Source organism: Spermophilus citellus (genome assembly GCF_964194105.1).
Source record: "Spermophilus citellus genome assembly, chromosome: 5".
In the NCBI taxonomy this organism is placed as follows: domain Eukaryota; kingdom Metazoa; phylum Chordata; class Mammalia; order Rodentia; family Sciuridae; genus Spermophilus; species Spermophilus citellus.
Window position 1 is genome coordinate 109,028,831 of NC_138186.1, and position 24,632 is coordinate 109,053,462.

The 24,632-nt window shown below is 33.6% G+C and overlaps 1 protein-coding gene across 3 annotated transcripts in view; it reads right to left on the minus strand.

The window, feature by feature from the left end:
- ASCC3 (activating signal cointegrator 1 complex subunit 3) overlaps positions 1–24,632 on the minus strand; it is a 409,213-nt gene that overhangs the window by 279,335 nt on the left and 105,246 nt on the right. For all 3 annotated transcript variants that reach the window (XM_081294719.1, XM_081294720.1, XM_081294718.1), the window contains exons 9-10: positions 5,285–5,485; positions 4,686–4,826 (exon numbers count right to left, since the gene is read on the minus strand). In XM_081294719.1, the coding sequence (XP_081150845.1) occupies positions 4,686–4,826; positions 5,285–5,485 (342 nt within the window). The remainder of the gene's footprint in view (positions 1–4,685; positions 4,827–5,284; positions 5,486–24,632) is intronic.

Consider the following 24,632-nt stretch of genomic DNA (forward strand, 5'->3'; position numbering starts at 1 on the left):
GGTTGCTGAGTTATGAGTAGGTAGGAGATGTACTTGGAATGCTCTTGGCACTATGCATTTACTAACCAATTCAATAGTATTTTTAAAAATCTTAACTAGTATGGACATATATCTATATACCAGAAGAATATGAATCATAAAGAAAAGCAACAAATACTATCATCATCGATGTGACAGAATTTTATTTTACAATCTAGAGTTAAAAAGGTTTTCAATTTATCATCCTGAAAGCAAAAGCTATTGACAGTTTAGTAAACTAAAGCCTTCACTATCTCTTCGGCTTGGAAAACTTTCCAAACTTTCAAAAGTACTTAATGAGAAAAAAATTGAAAGCCTAAACACCCTCATTATTAGTCATGACCTATAAATGGTGGCAATTTTGCTTTTTCTTTATAAAATTATCACACCTTTACTTTTCCATCATATGATGTTGCCATTTTCAGTAATTCAAAAAATGAATTATCCCATACATTCATCATATATTGTAATGAACTGAAGTGAAAACTAACATCCATAGATATTTCTCCCCTTATAAATACAAGCCATCATTTTACTGTTTCTTTCAAATAATACCAAACTCTTTTAGTACATTGGTTTTCTTTAAAACACCCACACAAACAAAAACCTGTGGCTAGGAAAGATGGGAAGATGAAATGTATTCATAAAAACTTATAACAGACTGTGTAATTAGAAAATCTTGAATCTAATTCTATCCCCGTGATACTGGAAATGAGACCTCAGAAATTACTGTTGCCCTGTAAGCCTCAGTTTCCTCTACTGTTCCTCAATAGAACTACAATATTCGATTGCAAAAGCAAGCAATGTGATTGCAGCATAGCAATAGCAGGTGACATAAATCTTTTTTCTTGCTTCTACTGAAAAAAACAGATAATTAAATGATAGTTTATGAAGCTACCATATTGCAGAAAAATAACTATGCTGAATAAAAAACTAACACTTAATGTAATGCTAAAATCATTATGTTTATTTTTTTACAGCATAACTTAACACGCTCTTGTAGCAGAAAAGGTAAAAAAATAAAACAAAAAAATATTTATTATTTCTTCATAATTGTATAACCAGAAAAACCAGTATAAGTAGCTTATGTGGTTAGTGTATATGACATACAATTGAATTCAACAGTATATAATGTTGCTACTTATATTTTTTACCCTCAAATTTATACTTTTAAGCCAGAAAACATAATCCTCTATTTGTTGCTAATGATAGTGAAGCCAAGTCCTTGTCCCAGAGTGGCAGGGTGCACCCCAGACATGCTGAAGTGCAGGAGGTGAGCACAGATCCAGGCCAAGGGGAGCCTACCATCCCAGTGTGGGCCTAAGGCACAGTGAGTCAAAGCCAAGTAAGTCAGGGCATGTCGACCTGTCTTACCCAGGCAACCCAGGCAGGGCCAGTACAGATGTCTGCTCCACGTAGCACCCACAAACCCCAAGCATTCACAATATACTGACCTCAATCTCCTGCTTTCTGACAACAGTACAAGTAGGGGCAGACCCCAATGAAGACTGCAGGAAAGTTACTTAAGGGTTAACCAATAGTGTTGATACTTTTTAAGACCTGTTTAGCATAAATTTGGATCAACACTGTTGACCCAAGAACTATATAAATCTCTAGGCTAACACTGGCAACACCTATCAGGTCCCCTCTACCCACAAGAGTCCTGCTTCTTTTTTTCACACTTGAATAAATCCTACTCTTTTACACACAATCTTCCTTATAGGGGAATTTCATTCTTTGAATTCATGACACAAGAACCAGAAAGAAATTGGCAGTGAGCTACTGGAGTCTGATGCAACACTGGAGAGGAAAACCCATTTAAAAGCTGCAACTGGCCACTCTCTGGCTTTGCTGGCTGTGATCCTAGAACCTGAAGCCAGTAGGTATTCCCTGCTGTGATTAGCTGCTAACACTAAAATGGGCTTTGTTGGTTGCAGAGGCCTACAGTTTATTCAGACTCTACCTACCAGTATAATCAGAGACTCTAGTTTCATATCAAACCCTAGTTTCAGTACTAGGGATTGAACCCAGGGCTTCACACATACACACTCTATCACGGAGTTACATCCTCAGCTCTTTATATGTTATTCTGAGACAGGGAATAAATAAGTTGCCTAGGCTTATCCTGAAATTGAGATCCTCCTGCAATAGCCTCCTTAGAAGACAGGATTACAAATATGTGTCATTGCACCTGGCAGAAAACAGCATTTCTCAGGAATAAATATTTTATCAAGGGCAATACATATTGTGTAACTAGTCTACTAATCATAGAAATTTAAAATTTTCCCAATCTTTTATTATGCTTTTTTAAAAATCTTGAAATTAACATGACTGTATATATAAATCCTGTGATCGGCTTTTTTCCCAAGAGGGTCTGTAAGAGGCAAACTTAAGGAAACCCAGTAAAATTGACCAAAGTATTGATTATACTTGCAGTCTATTTTTATTAACTCCAAAATAAATTTAACTGAAATCTGGTTTCCATTTTTGTCATGTGTTCAGAGATTGTAGCACCACAACCTATAGTTGTGCTACAATAGTTGTGCCAGAAACTGTGAATTTGATCGTCTTGGTCAGCTCAGGCTGCTACTACATCAAAATAAAATAAACTGGGTAACTTAAACAATAGACATTTATTTCTCACAGATCTAGACACTGATTTGAAAGATCAAGATGCTCGCAGATCTAATGTCTCATGAATCCTAGCTTTCTGGCTTGCAGGCAGACACCTTCTCACTATATGATCAGGAGGCCTTTCCTTGGTGACTTGAGAGAAAGAGAGAAAAGGACAGAGATAGAGAAAGAGGAAGACAAAGGAAAAGTGACGGAAAGAGAAAGAGAGAAAGATCAATCTCCTTATAAGGGCACTAATCTCACTAATCACTCTCTTGATTAAACTCAATTATTTTCCGAAGGTTCTACTTTCAAATACCATTACACTGTGGTATTTGGGATGAGGTACAAATATTCAGCGTATAAATATGACCTTATCTGGAAAAAGGAACTTTGCATGTATTTAATAATCAAGGTAAGGTTCTTGATATCATATTGATTAGGGTAGATGATAAAAAATTCAATGGTTAACATTAGAAGAAAGAGTAAGAGAAAAGACATACAAAGGAAAAAAGCCATGTAAAGATTAATGCAAAAAACATAGTGAGTTGTACAAAAGCCAAGAAATACCAAGGGTTGCCAAGGATTTCTAGTAACCACCAAAAGTTAAAGGCTCAGGCTCTTTCAGAGCCTCTGGAAGAAATCAACTCTGATGACATATTTACTGTATACTTCTGAACTCCAGTATAGAGAGAGGATGAAGTTTTTGTTATTTTAAAATACCAAAATACATACTATTTTTCTATAGCAGCCCTAGGAATGTAATTCACCCCCCAATTACATTTAAAACTAACATCATCCACTGTTTGCAAAGTTGTTTCATCTATTTTTTATCAAACTTTTCTAAATTGTCTTATTAATATTTGGTCATCCAACTAGGCATAATCACAGTGTATGCCTGTAATCTCAGCAAGTTGGGTGGCTTGGGCAGGAGAATCAATAGTTTGAAGCCAGCCTCTTCAATTCAGTGAGATCCTCAGCAACTGAAAAAGACCCCATCTCAAAATAAAAAATAAAAAAGAATTGAGAATGTAGATCAGTGGTAAAGAGCCAGGTTCAATCTCTAGCAGAAAATTTAAATAGTTGGTCATGCATCATTTTATTTTTAAAAGCAGTATGATTATCACCATACTTATATTAATGGAAAATAATAATCTAGCTATAGTCCTATTATATTTTTTCCCACTTAGTCATAATAATATCTTTAAATGCAGGAAGTATATCTTTTTTTTTTTTTTTAATGGTACTGGGGATTAAACCCATAAGTACTCTACTACTGAGTTACACCCTCAGAAACCCTGGCTTTTTTCATTTTTTTTTTTTTTCCAGACAGTATCTCACTAAGTTGCCCAGGCTAGCCTTGAACTTATAATCCTTCTGCCTCAGCCTACGGAGTCACTGGGATTTCAGGTGTGCACCCCAATGTCTAGCCAAGAACTATGTCATAAATGTTTTTTTGCTTTAAGCCATTTCACCTAATATGGTGCCATATATAAAGAGCATAATTCAATAACTTTCCATTGATAAAGTAAAGAATGATTAGGGCTTGGGTTGTAGCTTAGCAATAGAGTGCAAGGCACTAGGTTCGATCCTCAGAACAACAGATAGATAAATAAATAAAGGTGTTGTGTTCAACTTCAACTAAAAATATTTTTTAAAAAATGAATAATTAATTTTTATTATATATTAAGATAGCCTTATTAAATGGCTTAGAATACTAGAGGAATCATTTTAAGATCTTAACCAACCATATTCCCATTCCCTAATGGTTTAAAAAAATAATATTTAATATTAGCAGACCTAAAATTTAAACTTGGAAATTAATAATATTCAAAATACAGTGAATATCACCAAAATTAGAAAGGATATAAGTCAAAGCACCAGCAAAACTTCTTCTGTAGTGCAGATTTAATATGTGGTTACAAATAAAAGTAGTTCATTACATTATGTTTGTATTATATACTATAGTTTCTTAAAATATAGTTGTTAAATAATTTTCACAATTACCTAAAAAAAAGTACCAAGTAAAAAAAAAATCTAGGTAAATAACATACCTGAGTTCGTAAAATTTCATTTTTTGACAACTGCATATCACCAGTCAATTCTTTCACAATGATACCCAGTGGCTCTAGACGTTTGCTGAAGTAATTTGTCATTTCAGCTGCCAAGGCTTTCATTGGAGCAACATATACAATCTGTATCAAAGGAACAACTAGCTTGATGAATGAGCAAACACTACAATTTCATTTGCTTCACAGTAGCCAATATAAGTCACAATTTATTGTGAAATATGATTCCAGCTACTTCCTGTGAGAAAAAAATCTTAATAGTGATATATGAAAAGTATTATCTTTGTTGGATAAGTGGGTAGCTATTTAAAGTACAACGGAATTTGTTTACATAGCTTTATCATTTGGAAAATTGGTTCTGCTTCAAAGCTAAATGTATTTTCATAGCTTTTCACAAGGGTAATAGGATTTTCATAAAACAAATAGGGATTGCCTTAATAATGAAGTAATTCAAGCAGTACTAGTTGTGTGACTTCAAGTACAGTAAATATCCTAAAGAACGTCCAGATTTCATTTAACATATATAACTACAAGCTTATTTTAATTCTTAGGATTTAAAAAGCTATTGTTTGTTATTTACTTACCTTAAATTCATTCTTTTTGATAACACCTTGTTGAAAATGTTGGCGAATTTCATGCAAGACTGTAAGCATTGCAATATTGGTCTTTCCAGCTCCAGTAGGGGCACAAATCAACATGTTCTCATTGGTGTTGTAGGCAGTCTCAAATACTATTGACTGAATTCTGTTAAGTCTCCTCATTCCTTTAAAAGCCAACTGTCCAATCTTAAAAAAAAAAAAAAAAGGCATCATTCATTATAAATTATGATAATGTGAAGAACTCATACAAAACATGAAATATAAACATTAATTCTCTTTGAGTTTTAAAAAAAGAATTTGTTCAGTTTCTAGTACGTCCTATTTTTGAACTTACAATAAATTGTGAAAAGTTGTGAAAAAATACATTTTGAACTTACGATAAATTGTGAAAAGTTGTGAAAAAATACAACTGTTACCCAATTCTAATGCATTTGGAAATGACAACTTAATAAATATGAAATGAGACTACACTGGCATTTTTGTACACACAATATGTAAGTACAAAACAATGATAAATTAATAATGTATCAAAGTAAAATTAAGTGAAGATATTTTAAAGTTCAAGTTTATTTACAAATTTCATGATAATGTTCTACTTTATTTAATTTGAAAATGACTAGTGATAGAGCAAACAAAAAACTTCCTAGAGATAAAAATAAATGGGAAATTCTATTTCAATATTTTATAAAAAAATTTTTTTAAAGTTTTTAAAAACAAAGCAGTAATATTAGGAACAACAGTCAAAGATTTACATATTACATAAAGTTCATACTGCAGCAAATGCAGTTGTAGGCACTTTGCTATTATTTCTTCATTTAATCCTCAAAAAATTATATGATATGTTATAATATGTCCTCTTAACAGAAAACACTAACACATAGATTGGTAAAATAATTTTTCCTTAAGTCTTCCTATGTGAAGAATCCTAACTGACGAAAACTAAAATGTCTAAGAGTAAACAAAATGGGTGTTGAGATTAATCACAGGAAACAAGAATGACATAAATGTCAGAAAAAAATAAATTTTGAAGCCAAGAATATTGCCAGCAATAATGAAATTCATTTCATAATTACAAAGAGATGAATTAATCACCAGGATATTAAATCTCAAATATTTACATATTTAAAAATAGGTCTTAAAAATAATAAAGCAAAAACAGTATATATGCAAAGAAAAATAGAAATATCCACCAGCACAGTAAAATATTTCATTGTCCCTCTCCAAAAGTTGTAGAGAAAATATTACTGATATGAAAACCAGCAAGGTTACAGTAAACCAAACAGTATTGTCAACCAATTTCACCTGATTACATTTATTCATCTAAAAATAGAATACACTTTCTCCCACAATGTTATTGAACATTTGTGAAGATATAATATATACTGTTTCATAAAATATAAATATACCTGCATTGGTCTTGATAAACTGAAAAAACAAATCTTATAAAATCTGCTCTCTGATCACAATGAAATTAAATTAGTTATCCTTAATAGAAAGTTTCTTAGAAAACATCCAAATACAAGTTAAACATCCCTAATCTGAAAATCCAAAATGCTCACAAATCTAAAACTTTTTAAGTACAAATCTAAATGTATTCACATCAGGAAATCTGGTTTCATGCACAAAATTATTAATTAAAATGTACAAAATTGTCTTCAGGCTATATATAAAGATGTATATGAAACATAAAGTGAATTTTGCCTTCAGTCTTACTTCCTATCCCCCAGTAATCTCATTATGCATATGCTAATATTGTGAATTTTTAAAAAAATCTGAAATTTAAAAATATTTATACTCTCAACATTTTTGGATAAGGATATTCTACAAATTAAAACTAAATGACTTACTTCTTAAATAAGGTATTAATGAAAAGAAATTCTAATGGGACATTAATAAATATTCTTAACTAAAGAAAACGAGAATTTCATATGTATTTACAGATGTTGGAAAAGCAATATCTAGCAGAAAATCTCTAGCAGTAACTTTCAATATTAAGAAGAAAGATTTCAAATAAATGGCTACTTTACCTTTCAAAACAATCCTGTTGAATGAAAGAGACCAGACAAAAATGGAATACATATTTTATTCACTGATATAAAAGTCTAGCACACATAATCAAATCTGTTCCAAAGAATGATTAGTAGATGCATAGTGATGGCGGTAGGTAGCATTAAAGAAGAAGAAGAGAGATTATGTGGATTAAAATCATCTTTTAGAAATGATGATTATAGATGGTCACTGTCTTGATTGTGGTGACAGTTTCACATGCTAAATCAATATATATATATATATATATATATATATATATATATATATATATATAATATACATATAAAGTAGCCATATTATATTATATATATATATAATTGGACTAAAAACTTGTAATAAAAGTCTGTTAAATAACACAGCCACATCAAAGTTTATGGCAGCACAATTTACACACACACACACACATATATAAATGACATATAAATGACAATTTGCTTCAATAAAGCTTTTTATCTCAATTTTACCTTTTATGTACTGCTCGGAATAGAACCTAGGGCTCTGCACATGATAGGTAAGTGCTCCACCACTCAGCTACATACCTAACCCCTTTCTATTATATTTTGAGACAGAATCTTATTAACTTGCTTAGGCTGAACTTCAATTTGGAATACTCCTGACTTAGCCTCCCTTTGTAGCTGAGATTACAAGTGTGCACTACCATGCTTAGTTCTCAACAAAGCTAATAAAAAATAATATAAAATGAAGTAGCAACTTATTTATTAGATTTATGCTTTATTAGGACAAAGACATTAGAAGAGATAAGGAAAAGTACATCTTGGGCCTAGAAATTCTAAGGCTAGCCAGTCAAACCTCAAACTACCAGTGATACATTCTTTATCAACTTCTACTGATCACTCAGTACTGGAACAGCAACGCAGCATGCTTTTCAAGTCTAGGGAACAGAGGCTCAGATTAAAATATTGTACTTGACAATGTTTGTACTATAAATATTGAAGAAAGTAAAGATTTCTGAATTCCATTTCCTCATCTGCAAGACAGGTAATATTGTATAAGAAGATTATAAAGATTAATTTTTTTTAAGTATAACAATTATGGAGTGCTGACTAAAGGCAAAAATAAGATAAGTCCATTACATTAATTATCCTTATTATTTCTAAGAACCATATCAAATTATCATTTGTGTACAATGAGTCGAAATGCATTCTGCTGTCATGCATAATTAGAACAAATTAAAAAAAACATTTAATTAAAATTATTTTTGCCAGTTGTCAGCATAAAATCATTAAATAAATATTTATTAAGCAGCCTATTATGTTATTGACAGTTGATTAGGAACCGGGGTAATATACAGTAAAACAAATTGTTGATTTTAGTCCAGTGGGCTGTATATTCATTTAAATAAATAATTTCATATCAAATTATTTTACAGATGAGAAAACTGAGACTTCAAAAGGCTTGTTTAAATTCAAACAACTATAAACAGTGGAGCCGGGTTTTGAAGTAACTTCAGAATTCTAGTCTTGAATTAGATGTTCATAACCATACACAAAGCGGTACTTGTTAGATGTTGAAATAAACCAATATTATCATTACAATCATATCTTACTAAGCCAAGATAGTGCTGTCAATGAATACTGAAATTTTCAGTCTTCATAGACTCATTTCAAGAAATGGAGACTACTGTTTCTAAATTATAAATCTAATCACTCCATTCTAGCTTGAAATTTTCCGAAGTCTTCTTGTTGCCAATTTTGACTGAATACGGTGCACAGCATATAGAATCCTTCCAGACACAGTATGCAGGACTCTTCAAAACATGAGCCCTTGTTATTACTCTTCCCACCACCATCTGAACAATATTATTCCTTCATGTTATATAGAAAACCTTTCCTAACCATAAGAAACTCTTCATTATAATTCATTTGAACATTCAAAAGTAATTTCTGGTTTCCTCCAATTTCTTAAGCAAGTATTATATTTATTTCTATCACATTTCACCATATTTCAAAAGATTAAAGGGACTCCCATTTCTCTTAGAAGCTAACATTCAAACAACCCTCTTTATATATGACTATTATAACCCTTAATAATAAATTTTGAAATTATTTATTTAAATCCAATGAATCTTTCACATAAAATGTGTTAATTTGGGAACAGAAAATATTGATCTTGCAACTACACACAATTTTTGGCCTAGCAATTTCAATGTTGTAGAATTTATCCAAAATAGATTTATACATACTCAAAACTATGTATGTCTAAGAATATTCATCACAAAACTATTCATACCAAAACTAAGAAAAAATTCCAAATAACATCAATAGGGTACCATCCCATCATATAGGTGCTGGCATTGACTTCTTTAACAAGATCTCCAAAGCTTCTTCTGTACAGGAAAAGAAATGATTAAGAACACAAAGAAACAGCCTACAGAATAGGTAAAAAAAAAAAAAAAAAAAAAAAAACTTTGCCAGCTACTTCTCCAATAGATTAATATCCAGAATATACAAAGACCTTAAAAAACTTAACAAAAAAATTAACCCAATCAATCAATGAGTAAAAGAACTAAAGAGAAACTTATCAAAAGAACAAAAACAAACGCCCAACAAAAATATGAAAAAATGTTTAACATCTCCAGCAATCAGGGAAATGCAAATCAAAACTTAATATTAAGATTTCATCTCACTCCAGTCAGAATGGCTATGATCAACAATATGAACAACAATAAATACTGGTGAGGTTGTAAGGAAAAAGGTACACTCATACATTGTTAGTGGGACAACATTCGAGTACAACCACTCTTGATGGAGCAGTATAGAGATTCCTCAAGAAACCATGGATGAAATCACCATGTCACCCAGCTACCGGACTTTTCCACAAAGATCTAAAATTGACATACTATAGTGATATAGCCACATCAATATTTATAACAACACAATTCACAATAGCTAAATTATGGAATCAACCCAGATACCCATCAATAGATGAATTAAGAAATTGTGATATAGATATAGATATACACACACACACACTGGAGTTCTACTCAGTCATAAAGAAGGATGGAAGAATAACTTTGCTGGTAAATTGACGGAAATGGAGAATATCATGCCAAGTGAAATGAGTCAAACTCAGAAACTCAAAGGTTGAATGTTTTTTTCTCCTATGCAAAAGCTAGAGTAAAGTAAAGGAAACAGGATCAAAGAAGAGAATAGCAGAAACAATCAAATATAAATTAAAAGATGAACAAAAGGAAGTCGGGCTGGGGATGTGGCTCAAGCGGCAGCGCGCTCGCCTGGCATGCGTGCGGCCCAGGTTCATCCACAGCACCACATACCAACAAAGATGTTGTGTCCGCCGAGAACCAAAAAATAAATATTAAAAAAAAAAAATTCTCTCTCTCTCTCCCCTCTCTCACTCTCTCTTTAAAAAAAAAAAAAAAGGAAGTCTTTAAAAGAGTAGCGGAAAGAGAATGGCAGGGAAGGACTGGAGGGAAAAGGAGGGGATCATGAACTGAAATCAACAAACTGTATGAGTTTGTCAGGATGAACCCAACATAATTATAAAACTCTAACAACAACAAAAAATAGGGTATCACCTAATAAATTATGGCACATCCATTCCATAAAATTCTATGCACTCATAAAACAAAATTTAAAAGTGTGCTATTTTCTGAAATATGCAGATCTTGTTATGTAGAAAAACAAAGGTGAAGAACAGTATTATGTAAGGTTTTTGGGTTTTTTGGGTGGTGGTGGGGATTGAACCCAGGGCCTTGTGCATGTGAGGCAAGCACTCTACAAACTGAGCTATATCCCCAGCCCCAAAGAACAGTATTATGATATGTTATGTTTTATCAAATACTGGAGGCAGAAGAAACAGGGAATAAGAATCTGTATTTGCTCATAGAAACTAAAAGAATACATAAAATTCAACATAGTAGTTATTATTGGGAGGGAACAGCAGACCAGGGCAGACAGAAGACATCAATAAGAAACTTTCCACTAATATAAAGGATTCTGAAATATAAGTTTTCAAAAAGTAATATAAATGTAAATTTCAAAATGTAATATTTTCAGAAAGTTTTTTAAATATAAGAGTTACACTCTGCAATAAGAAAAAAAGGAACAAAGAAATACAATTGACATCATTAAAAATGGAGGAACTCAGGTATCTAATTTCAAAATCTGATTTTGAATTTTAACCAAGTTATCTAATTTATAAAAGTAAATACAAAAATATAAAGTCGATAATACAAAATAGCTGACTCGCCTCTTTATTCATGATATGGAATACTATATCTTTACAAAATACCAAACTTCTAATTTCTACATCTTCTTGAAAATACACTGAAAAATTACTACAATCTGTTTATTAAGACATGGAAGACTTTGCATGGTCACTGTTATTTTCTAGTTACTTAAGGGTCATGTATTTTAATGTCTCATGATAATAATTCATTTTGAACCTGACAACCTGGGTAGGGAAAATTAAATCTTAGTAACAAAACAGCTCGAGAGAGTAATCTACTATTAAATCCTTGAAGGAAATGAGATTGTAAAATTTTGTGAAAATCGAAAGTTATTTTCTAAAATGGTGACAAACTTTATTACATACAAAGAAAGCAGTATGAAATACAGCTAGAATTAGAAATTGCAAACATAATTCATAATCCTTTTATTGCTTAACTGAATCCATTTATACCATTTAAAACATTAACTGAAAAAATTCAATATGTCTCTAAGTGCCAATTCATAAAAATTCCCTCACATTGAAAACAGTCAGGAGAGAGATTGGAAGATGGCGGCGGGAAGTGAGTAAGCCGCTCTGAGCCCCGCGCCGCGGCGTCTGAAAAGATGAGGTAAAGATCATTAAAGGAGATCTGTCGACAAAAACCCAGCACCGTGTCATGATAGGGGCCTAGGTGGAGTGAATCAGCCACTAATCCAGCCAAGGTGAAGGGAGTACAGCAGGACTTCAGCGCGAGCAGTAAGGCTGCAGCCCGAGCCGCCCGGCTCCATCAACCCCTTCCCCTTCTCCCTCCCCTTCTCCTCTCCGCCTTTCCACCTTGCTTCTTTCTCCCCAGCCGTCTCTCCTCCCAAGCTCAGTCTCTAAATTTAGATCTCAACTTCTTTCCCCCACCCCGCCCGCTCTCCTGCGTGTCCGGTACCGGACCGCGTGGCCTGAGGCGCCGCCTCCCCTCCCCCAACCCGCACCCCCTCCCCGGGGGTCCCGAAGGCCGCCGCCGCTGCCGCCGCCGCTGCCGCCGCCGCCGCCTCCCACAGAGCATCACAGAGCAGACGCTTCACCGCGCGATTGAGCTGCCGAATCATATGAAACAGCTGATAAGATGAGCGACAATTTAAAATCCAAGTGATCCGAGAACACACACTGAGCTCTGGCCCGCTGAATTCAAACTCCCGGTCACCTGCTTCCCGCAGACAAACAGCTATGACTCGGCATTAATTCATCCCGCTGAAACAACGGGTCAGCCCTTCTCATCCTACGAAGGTAAATGCCTACCGAGCCTTCATAAGTAGTGGCCACAGGTTTGAAACGGGGCTTGGGAGAGAAGGACCCACCCGTAGAATTAGTCTCCCGGCAAAGGGAAACCATGTCATCAGACTGCTGCGGAGATAACTTTGTTGAAACAGGTGTGTGATCCCATAGCCTTGCCTCTCCACACATCGGGAAAACTCTAAGAGCCCCTCCCAGCTCTCCCCTAAGGGCACCTCCCAGCTCTCTTGTGAGTGATTCAGCCAGCCCGAGGGAATCAGAGGTGGTGCGGGTCTCACAAGCGGAAATACCGCTCCCACCTGGGCTGATTGCTGAGGCCTCTTGCACCACCTACGGGAAGTGGATACCAGAGGGCAAGTAAAAGCCGCTGAGGATTCTCAGCCCCAAACTCTACAAGCTTAGGGTCTGAGGGAATGGCAAACTGGAAGAGTGTGCCCAGTCGTTCATGAAAACAGGGCTCCCGGGAGCAGCAGACTTGGCGTGTAGCCAGTATTGTGGTGAGAGGGGCCTGGCTAGAGAAAAAGTGGGAAGTGACTAGACACAAGAGGAGGCCCTAGACACTCAGGATTGGAGACTCGCCCAGTCTGGGAGGAACTGCTGCACAGTGATTGGTTCCCGCGTATTGACAGGAGAAACTTGACCTGGTGGGCACAGCGCCATCTACTGGAAGAGAAGTTAATCAAACTCTAAGACTGCAGTTATTAGGTTTTTTTTTTTTTTTTTTTTTGATTTAGGTTTTTCTTTCATTTTCATTTTTTTCTTTCTTGTTGTTTTATTAATTTTTTTTTTTACAAAATATTTTTTAAATTTTTTTTCTACTAATTTTAACTTAAATTTTTTTAATTATTATTATTATTTTTTTTAAATCTTTTTCTTTTTTAGTTCCTATTCTTTTTCTTCTTTAGTCTTCTCATTTTTCTTATCCCCCCTTTTTTCTTGAATTCTACCTGCCTACTCTCATTCTCTTTAGAGACTTCTTCCCTTCCCTTCAAATACCTTTCCTCCCAAGCATCAAACTAATTTATAGGAGTAAACAGTAACTCAGCAGTCAAACAGAACAAGAAACAACATGAGCAGCTTCAAAAAACAAGGAAGAAAAGGAGTACAAACAACGCAGGACAGCCTAAATATTCAGGAGGACCTAGAGTCATCAGAAAAATGGTCATATAAAGAAATCAAGGAACACCTAAGACAGATGGAATGGAACCTTAAAGAGGATACAAGACAGCAAATTCAAGCAGCGAAAGAACACATTGAGAATGCATTTCACAAACAGATAAAAGAAGAAGTTAAGCATCTTTATCAGGAGATAGAGTCTATAAAAAATAATCAAACAATAATTCTAGAAATGAAGGAAACGATAAACCAAATTAAAAACTCAATTGAGAGTATCACTAACAGAGTGGAGCAAGTAGAAACCAGAACATCAGATAATGAAGACAAAATACACCATCTTGAAAAGAGTCTAGCCAACTCAGAAAGGCTGATAAAAAATCACGAGAAAAACATCCAAGAATTATGGGATAACATTAAGAAACCGAACTTGCGAGTCATCGGGATAGAAGAAGGTACAGAGATTCAAACCAAGGGAATGAGAAACTTACTGAAGGAAATAATTACAGAAAACTTTCCAGAAATAAAAAAGGAAACAGATATACAAATTGAAGATGCATACAGGACACCGAGCACACAAAATCACAGTAGACCAACGCCAAGACACATTGTTATGAAGATATCCAATATACAGAACAAAGAGAAAATATTAAAAGCTACAAGAGAAAGGAGACAGATCACATTTAGGGGTAAACCAATACGGTTAACCACGGATTTTTCATCACAGACACTGAAAGCAAGAAGGTCATGGAACAATGTATTTCAAACACTGAAAGACAATGGATGCCAACCAAGAATTCTGTATCCAGCAAAATTAAGCTTCAGGTATGACAACGAAATAAAAATCTTTCATGATAAACAAAAGTTAAAAGAATTTGCAGCCAGAAAACCAAGAATTCTGTATCCAGCAAAATTAAGCTTCAGGTATGACAACGAAATAAAAATCTTTCATGATAAACAAAAGTTAAAAGAATTTGCAGCCAGAAAACCAGCATTGCAAAGCATTTTGAGCAAAACACTACACGAGGAAGAAATGAAAAACAATAACCAAAACCATCAGTGGGAAGTGCCGCAGTAAAGACAGAGGGCAAGGGGAAAGACAATCATGGAGAGACAAACTAAATTTTTTTTTTTTTTTAAAAAAAGGATAAACAATCAAACATGGATGGAAGTTCAAACCACATATCAATAGTAACTCTGAATGTTAATGGCTTAAACTCTCCAATAAAGCGACATAGGCTGGTATCATGGATTAAAAAAATAAATCCAACAATATGCTGCCTCCAGGAGACACATCTGATTGGAAAAGACATACACAGGCTGAAGGTGAAAGGATGGGAAAAAATATACCACGCACATGGTCCTCGTAAGCAAGCAGGGGTGGCCATCCTCATATCGAATAAAATCGACTTCAAGACTAAGTTAATCAAAAGGGATAAAGAAGGTCATTATATACTGTTAAAAGGAACCATTCACCAACAAGACATAACAATTATCAATATTTACGCACCAAACAATGGTGCTGCGACATTCACAAAACAAATTCTCCTCAAATTCAAGAATCAAATAGACCACAACACAATAATTATGGGAGACTTCAACACACCTCTCTCACCATTGGACAGATCCTCCAAACAAAAGTTAAATAAAGAAACTATAGAACTCAATACCACAATCAATAACCTAGACTTAACTGACTTATATAGAATATATCAACCATCATCAAATGGATATACTTTCTTCTCAGCAGCACATGGATCCTTCTCAAAAATAGACCATATATTATGCCATAGGGCAAACCTCAGTAAATATAAAGGGGTGGGGATAATACCATGCATTTTATCTGATCATAATGGAATGAAACTGGAAATCAAGGATAAAAGAAGGAAGGAAAAATCCTACATCACATGGAAAATGAACAATATGTTACTGAATGATCAATGGGTTACAGAAGACATAAAGGAGGAAATCAAAAAATTCTTAGAGATAAACGAAAATACAGACACAACATATCGGAATCTATGGGACACAATGAAAGCAGTTTTAAGAGGAAAGTTCATCGCCTGGTGGTCATTCCTCAAAAAAAGAAGAAACCAACAAATAAATGAGCTCACACTCCAACTCAAAGCCCTAGAAAAGGAAGAGCAAAACAACAGCAAATGTAGCAGAAGGCAAGAAATAATTAAAATCAGAGCGGAAATTAATGAAATTGAAACAAAAGAAACTATTGAAAAAATTAACAAAACTAAAAGTTGGTTCTTCGAAAAAATAAATAAGATCGACAGACCTTTAGCCATGCTAACGAAGAGAAGAAGAGAGAGAACTCAAATTACTAACATACGGGATGAAAAAGGCAATATTACAACAGATGCTACAGAAATACAGAAGACAATTAGAAATTATTTTGAAAATCTATATTCCAATAAAATAGAGGATAGTGAAGACATCGATAAATTTCTTAAGTCATATGATTTGCCCAGACTGAGTCAGGAGGATATAGACAATCTGAACAGACCAATATCAATAGATGAAATTGAAGAAGCCATCAAAAGACTACCAACCAAGAAAAGCCCAGGACCGGATGGGTATACAGCGGAGTTTTACAAAACCTTTAAAGAAGAATTAATACCAATACTTTTCAAGTTATTTCAGGAAATAGAAAAAGAGGGAGCTCTTCCAAATTCATTCTATGAGGCCAACATCACCCTGATCCCGAAACCAGACAAAGACACCTCAAAGAAAGAAAACTACAGACCAATATCTCTAATGAACCTAGATGCAAAAATCCTCAATAAAATTCTGGCGAATCGAATACAAAAACACATCAAAAAAATTGTGCACCATGATCAAGTAGGATTCATCCCTGGGATGCAAGGATGGTTCAACATACGGAAATCAATAAATGTTATTCACCACATCAATAGACTTAAAGATAAGAACCATATGATCATCTCGATAGATGCAGAGAAAGCATTCGACAAAGTACAGCATGCCTTTATGTTCAAAACATTAGAAAAACTAGGGATAACAGGAACTTACCTTGACATTGTAAAAGCTATCTATGCTAAGCCTCAGGCTAGCATCATTCTGAATGGACAAAAGTTGAAGGCATTCCCTCTAAAATCCGGAACAAGACAGGGATGCCCTCTATCTCCACTTCTATTCAATATAGTTCTCGAAACACTGGCCAGAGCAATTAGACAGACGAAAGAAATTAAAGGCATAAAAATTGGAAAAGAAGAACTTAAATTATCACTATTTGCAGATGACATGATTCTATACCTAGAAGACCCAAAAGGGTCTACAAAGAAACTACTAGAGCTAATAAATGAATTCAGCAAAGTGGCAGGATATAAAATCAACACGCATAAATCAAAGGCATTTCTGTATATCAGCAACAAAACTTCTGAAATGGAAATGAGGAAAAACACTCCATTCACAATATCCTCAAAAAAAATAAGATACTTGGGAATCAACCTAACAAAAGAGGTGAAAGATTTATACAATGAAAACTACAGAACCCTAAAGAGAGAAGTAGAAGAAGATCTTAGAAGATGGAAAAATATACCCTGTTCATGGATAGGCAGAACAAACATCATCAAAATGGCGATATTACCAAAAGTTCTTTATAGATTTAATGCAATGCCAATCAAAATCCCAACGGCATTTCTTGTAGAAATAGATAAAGCAATCATGAAATTCATATGGAAAAATAAAAGACCCAGAATAGCAAAAGCAATTCTAAGCAGAAAGAGTGAATCAGGCGGTATAGCGATACCAGATTTCAAACTATATTACAGAGCAATAGTGACAAAAACAGCATGGTACTGGTACCAAAACAGGCGGGTGGACCAATGGTATAAAATAGAGGACACAGAGACTAACCCACAAAGTTACAACTATCTTATATTTGATAAAGGGGCTATAAGCATGCAATGGAGGAAGGATAGCATCTTCAACAAATGGTGTTGGGAAAACTGGAAATCCATATGCAACAAAATGAAACTGAATCCCTTTCTCTCGCCATGCACAAAAGTTAACTCAAAATGGATCAAGGAGCTTGATATCAAATCAGAAACTCTGCGTCTGATAGAAGATAAAGTTGGCTCAGATCTACAGATTGTGGGGTCGGGCTCCAAATTCCTTAATAGGACACCCATAGCACAAGAGTTAACAACTAGAATCAACAAATGGGACTTAATTAAACTTAAAAGTTTTTTTTCAGCAAAAGAAACAATAAGAGAGGTAAATAGGGAGCCTACATCCTGGGAACGAATTTTTACTCCTCACACTTCAGATAGAGCCCTAATATCCAGAGTATACAAAGAACTCAAAAAACTAGACAATAAGATAACAAATAACCCAATCAACAAATGGGCCAAGGACCTGAACAGACACTTCTCAGAGGAGGATATACAATCAATCAACAAGTACATGAAAAAATGCTCTCCATCTCTAGCAGTCAGAGAAATGCAAATCAAAACCACCCTAAGATACCATCTCACTCCAGTAAGATTGGCAGCCACTATGAATTCAAACAACAACAAGTGCTGGCGAGGTTGTGGAGAAAAGGGTACACTTGTACATTGCTGGTGGGACTGCAAATTGGTGCGGCCAATTTGGAAAGCAGTTTGGAGATTCCTGGGAAAGCTGGGAATGGAACCACCATTTGACCCTGCTATTGCCCTTCTCGGACTATTCCCTGAAGACCTTAAAAGAGCATGCTACAGGGACACTGCCACATCGATGTTCATAGCAGCACAATTCACAATAGCTAGACTCTGGAACCAACCCAGATGCCCTTCAATAGACGAATGGATAAAAAAAATGTGGCATCTATACACAATGGAGTACTATGCAGCAATAAAAAATGACAAAATCATAGAATTTTCAGGGAAATGGATGGCATTAGAGCAGATTATGCTTAGTGAAGCTAGCCAAACCCTAAAAAACAGATACCAAATGTCTTCTTTGATATAATGAGAGCAAGTATGAACAGAGCAGGGAGGAAGAGTAGGAAGAAAAGAGTAACATTAAACAGAGACTGGAGATGGGAGGGAAAGGGAGAGAAAAGGGAAATTGCATGGAAATGAAGGGAGACACTCATTGCTAATCAAAATTACATATAAGAGGTTGTGAGGGGAATGGGAAAATAAACAAAGAGAGAAATGAATTACAGTAGATGGGGTAGAGAGAGAAGATGGGAGGGGAGGGGAGGGGGGATAGTAGGGGATAGGAAAGGTAGCAGAATACAACAGTCACTAATATGGCATTATGTAAAATTGTGGATGTGTAACTGACGTGATTCTGCAATCTGCATTTGGGGTAAAATTGGGAGTTCATAACCCATGTCAATTTAATGTATGAAATATAATATGTCAAGAGCTTTGTAATGTTGTGAACAACCAATAAAAAAAAAAATAAAAAAAAAAAATAAAAAAAAAAAAAAAGAGTTTATGGGGGGGAAAAGTGATTCTTGGTTTCAAATATAGCCTCTGTTTCTATTCCAATTTTTTCATTCTCAGCTAGTGAAAAATTGTATTCATCATGGGCTTTCCTGAACTACTTCTCACAATCCTAAAGATTAAATGTACATATTTTTATTAATAAAAACACTTTAACCTCCCAAAAAAAAAAAAAAAAAAAAAAAGAAAAAAGAAAACAGTCAATCTAAGAAACACAGTAAAAAAAAAAAAAAAAAAAAAGCTAAATAAATAGGTTAGGTTGTCTACATTCTACTCCTTGATAATGAATAGATAAATATGGAGATTTTACATCCCTTTAAGAAAAAAACATGAGGAGAGAAAAATATAAACCATAAAGAGATTTAAGAAGAATTTAAAGTATAATAGGAGTCAGAGTTTAACCTTTTCTTAGGAGAATAAGATGCCCCTTTTTCCTGGGAGAGTTATGATTTGAGCTAAGGCTGAATGCTGAATAAAAACAAAGTTCTCATGGGGGAGATTTAAAAACACAAAACTTTGGCTGCCCAATCACAGCAATCTCAAAAGATAAATCATCCAGGGTTCCTGCCAGCACATTTTTAACAATACTCTGAAACACCTTCACTACAGTGCTGCATCAATAGTCATATTAACAGTATATGTGATCATAGTAAAAAACATGCTTTAACCATAGTTATGGGTTTGAGATATCTGGGTTTGGTTTACTTGTCTTTAGATGGAGCCAACATAATGAGTGAGAGTTAGTTTCACAAAATCAGTGTTATAATTAAAGTACACAAAGGCTGCATGCTAAAACACACATGGTAGCTATGAATTTGGTGTTTTCTATGATGTTAATACATTATTTTCATCAGACAGATCAACTAATTCTGGCTGCGTGTATACTGCATCTATCCCTTTAGGATTATTTAAATGTTGTAGCTTAAAATTATTTAATGGTATTACAAACAGTCTAGTTGGCCAAAATTGTAGGATTTGCCTTCTGATAAACATCTGTGTCTCTAATCATGGCAATTAATCTGAAGCAAAAGATCCTCTGTCAAATTCTGTTGAATCCCACAATGAAAATGTCATTTTTAGTTTCTTGGCTGATATTTATGGTAATAATTCCTTTTAGCTCCGATTTTAACCTTTAAATCACTGCCACTATCCTGGCCAAAATCCTTAAAACTGGCAAAGTATTTTAGCACTTACATGGTCAAATCTACAAAATGTTGCTCATGTTGAATTATGGGTAAGTTATTAATTTTTATAATACATAGGACTTTAAAATTTCTCCAAAATAATTAGATCAAGGATGTCATTTTATTATTTAATTGTTTTATTATTATTATTATTATTTTTTGCAGTGGTAGGATTGAACTCAGGGCCTCATGAAAACTTAGCAAGGATGTCATTTTAAATATGCATCTCCTTAAAATTTTAAAGAATTCTCACTATAACTCTCTTAAAGATATAAAACTATTTTCATTACCACTTAAGCCCAGAATATTTGAAACATTTATCAATTCAAGATAAGAATTTAATATCAATAATAAAAATCAAAAAGATCTATAAAGGAAAGTATTAACGACTTATTTAGAGCAACCAAATCTATACGTGTGTGTGTGTGCATATGTGTGTATTTCAAAGTTTAACATATTGATTTCCTAAAAAACAGAAATTTTAAAATACATATTTAAACTGGCCCCTTCAAAATATTTTAATATTTTAAATAACTAAGGTAAAAAATAATAGAATTTTCATATCTATTTTATGGAAATGAATTAATGGCATTTATTTGAATATGACAATGTGACATTAAATGAGTAAAACAACAAATATTTTCACCAAATCTTTTGCTCTGTCAAAAAAAGTTAGAACCTTGATATGAAAAACAATTTTAAGTCATTTTCTTTTTTAAATTCTACAAAGAGAGACAAAGTGAATATCTTTAAATCTCAGAATTCCTGACTTTAAGAATAATCTTAAATAGATTTTAAGGTAGGATAACAAAAATTCAATGAGAGGAAAATGTTAAAATACATATAATATATATATTTATACAAAAGTAGAAAATAAAAATTACCAAAATACACATTCCCATGTATCATCATCATTATGCATCATAATCCTACCAAGGGCAGAATAAAAGTTCAACTAGAAAGAACCTTTGGAATCTCATATCCAAATTTTGGATAAAATTTGTTAATATATTTTTCACTTTTACTCAACATCTTATAGATCTTGGTCAACAGAGAATAAAAAATAGAAGATTTCAAGATTAGAAAGCAAAAGACACAATAGCCATTGTTTACAGATCATATATGACTACAGAAAAAACTCAAAAGACTCTATAAGCAAATTTAGTAGCAATAATAAGATTACAGCTTAATCAAGCTGACACATACAAAATCAGATATCAAAAATTTCATGCACTAGCTAAAAGCTGAATCTATCATTGAAAAATAGGTATAGTAACCAGATATTAAATGGTACCTCAGAAAAATTTAACAGAAAAATACAAAACATTTATATTTTTGGCAGAACTTCAAATTAGTAAAATCACTTTGGAAAACAGTAATGGAGACTTCCCAAAAAACTAGGAATGGAATTACATATGACCTAGCTATCCTGCTCCTTGGTAGTTATCCAAAGAAACTAAAATCATCATACTATATTGATACAACCACATCAATGTTAATAGCAGCACAGTTCACAAAAGCAAAGTTATAGAACCAACAAAGGTACCTGTCAACAGATGAATGAATAAAGACAATATGGTATATATACACAACAAACTTTAACCCAGCCATAAAGAAGATTATGGCATTTACTGGTAAACGGATGGAAGTGGTGACCATCATTCTGAGTCAGAAATTTAATGATCAAATGTTTTCTCTCATATGTGAAAACTTTACCAAAAGAAGGAGAAAAAGGAGGAGTGGGGATCCCAGGAAAACTGAACGGAGATCAGTGTAGTTGAGAAAGGTGACAGAGAAGAAGGGAAGAAGGAATAGGAAAAGAAAAGAATGGCAGAATAAAATTGACCCAATTATGCTATGTATATATGTGAATATACAACAATGAATTTCACCTTTATGTGTACCTATAAAGTACCAATTTAAAAAAAAAGAAAACTGTAAGTAAATAGTAGACCAGTAGAGTAGAGGGAGAAAAACAGGGGGAAAAGGGAAGGAAAAGAGGATGTCCTGGGGGAAAAAAAAATGACATGAGAAAACATAACATAAAATATAAAGATATATTGGCGCTGGTCTGTCAGCAGTACAGTGCTCACCTAGCACATGTGAGGCCCTGGGTTTGATCTTCAGCACCACATAAAAATAAATAAAATAAAGGTATTGAGGAGTTCAACTACAACTAAAAAATGAATATTAAAAAATATAAAGAAATGAACCTAACAAAAATGTGTAAAATATATGCTGATAAATAAATCGTGAGAATATCAGAGACAAGCAATTGATACATATATCCAGAGTCAAATAATGGTAAGAAAACCCATAAACAACAACAGAATCATATCAAGTATTCCTGCTTATTTTAACACAACACATAAATATATTGCAAGTCAGGGACTAAAGCCATTTTAAAGGCAATTTAAAATTCCCATATTACAAGTTAATTTTCAGACTTCTGAATTTATTTAAGTTCTAAAATTATAAATCTGGGACAGCTCAATGTGCCTTTAATGCATTCTAATGTCCTGCTATAAAATCAACAAAGTATAAAGAAAATTATTTTGTTTGAATGCTTCTAGCGAGAAGCAGATGTTAATTATAAACTCTCTGCAGTGGAACAGGTATTTTTCAAAGCAGCTGGTGTCCTTTTCCTAGTTAGTTGTTTGCTAGTGCTCCCAGTAGACTTTACAGCACTGTAATCCTGAAGAGGTTAAGACACCAAGACAAAAAAATATTCTTATTTTGAACAGAAAATATAAATTTTTAAGGTTATATGAGAATTTTCAATTTTTTCTCATGATTTCCATAGTAATACCTTAAACAATATTGTAATAAGTAAAATAATGCCTTCCTGACAGTGAAAAAGTTTTCACAAATAAAATTATTTTTGAAGATTCCACACAAAGAGCAACACACATAACACAAAATTTCTTATTTTATGCCAGGTCCACAAAAATTTTTCAACATGAAATTAGGAAGTAGCCAGTCACAGTGGCACATGCTTGTAATCCCAGTGATTGGGAGGCTGAGACAGGAGGATTGCAAGTATGAGGCCATCCTCAGCAATTTAGCAAGGCCCAAAGCAATTTAGTGAGATCTTGTCTCAAAATAAAAACCATAAAGGGCTGGGGACGTAGCTCAGTGATAAAGAACACCTAGAATCCCTAGTACCAAAAAGAAGAGAAATTAGGAACTCTCTTCTCTGTATACCCCACAGAAGATGTGTTTTAAATAAAAAATAAGTTAATTGCCATAGTTTCTGATAAGAATAAGCAGTCAAGAAACGTTTCCACAAGAAGTTTTCACTAAGCCTCCATAGCTTTCTACATAAAATTACCCTAAAGTTGAACTGCTGATTTAGTACTTGAAGCATTTCATAGTGTACTGTGGGTAAATACTTAACAAAAATGCTTTTTATATCCCAACAATGCTATAAGTTCACAGAATGCAAGGATGCAACCTGTATTTTTTTTTCTTTTTCTGTTTTTGTTGTATGTCATGTAACATATCTGCCAAGGTATATAAAGTCTTTCCCCAACCACATCTTTTAGTTGCTGGTAAAAAAGTCCTCTAATATAACGAGAAAACAAAAAGAAACTTAAAAAGAAAATTACGAATCATAATTTTGCAGGAAAACTGCAAAATTCCAAAAGCCAAGGGAAGATCTTAAAAGCTACCAGTGAGAAAAATTTACATTAAAACAAACTATAAGACTGCAGACATCTCAAAATCAAAAAGGAAAAGAAGGTGACAATAGAATAATATCTTAAATGAGCTAAGAAAAAGCATGAACTTAGAATTCTATTAAATATCTGAAGAATAATAGTTTAAAAAAGGATATTTAGATTAACAAAATTTAAAAGGTTTTTGGCAACACCCACTTTCATTATAGAAAATTTGGAGAAAAAAACTGATATACTATGAAAGCACTGATAGAATTTTAATTAAATAGTAAATCCACATAACTTCACTATAAATTAATAACAACAACAATGTATGGTGTAAAATCTAAAACAATATAGAACTAAAAATCTAAGAGAACATAGAACTAAA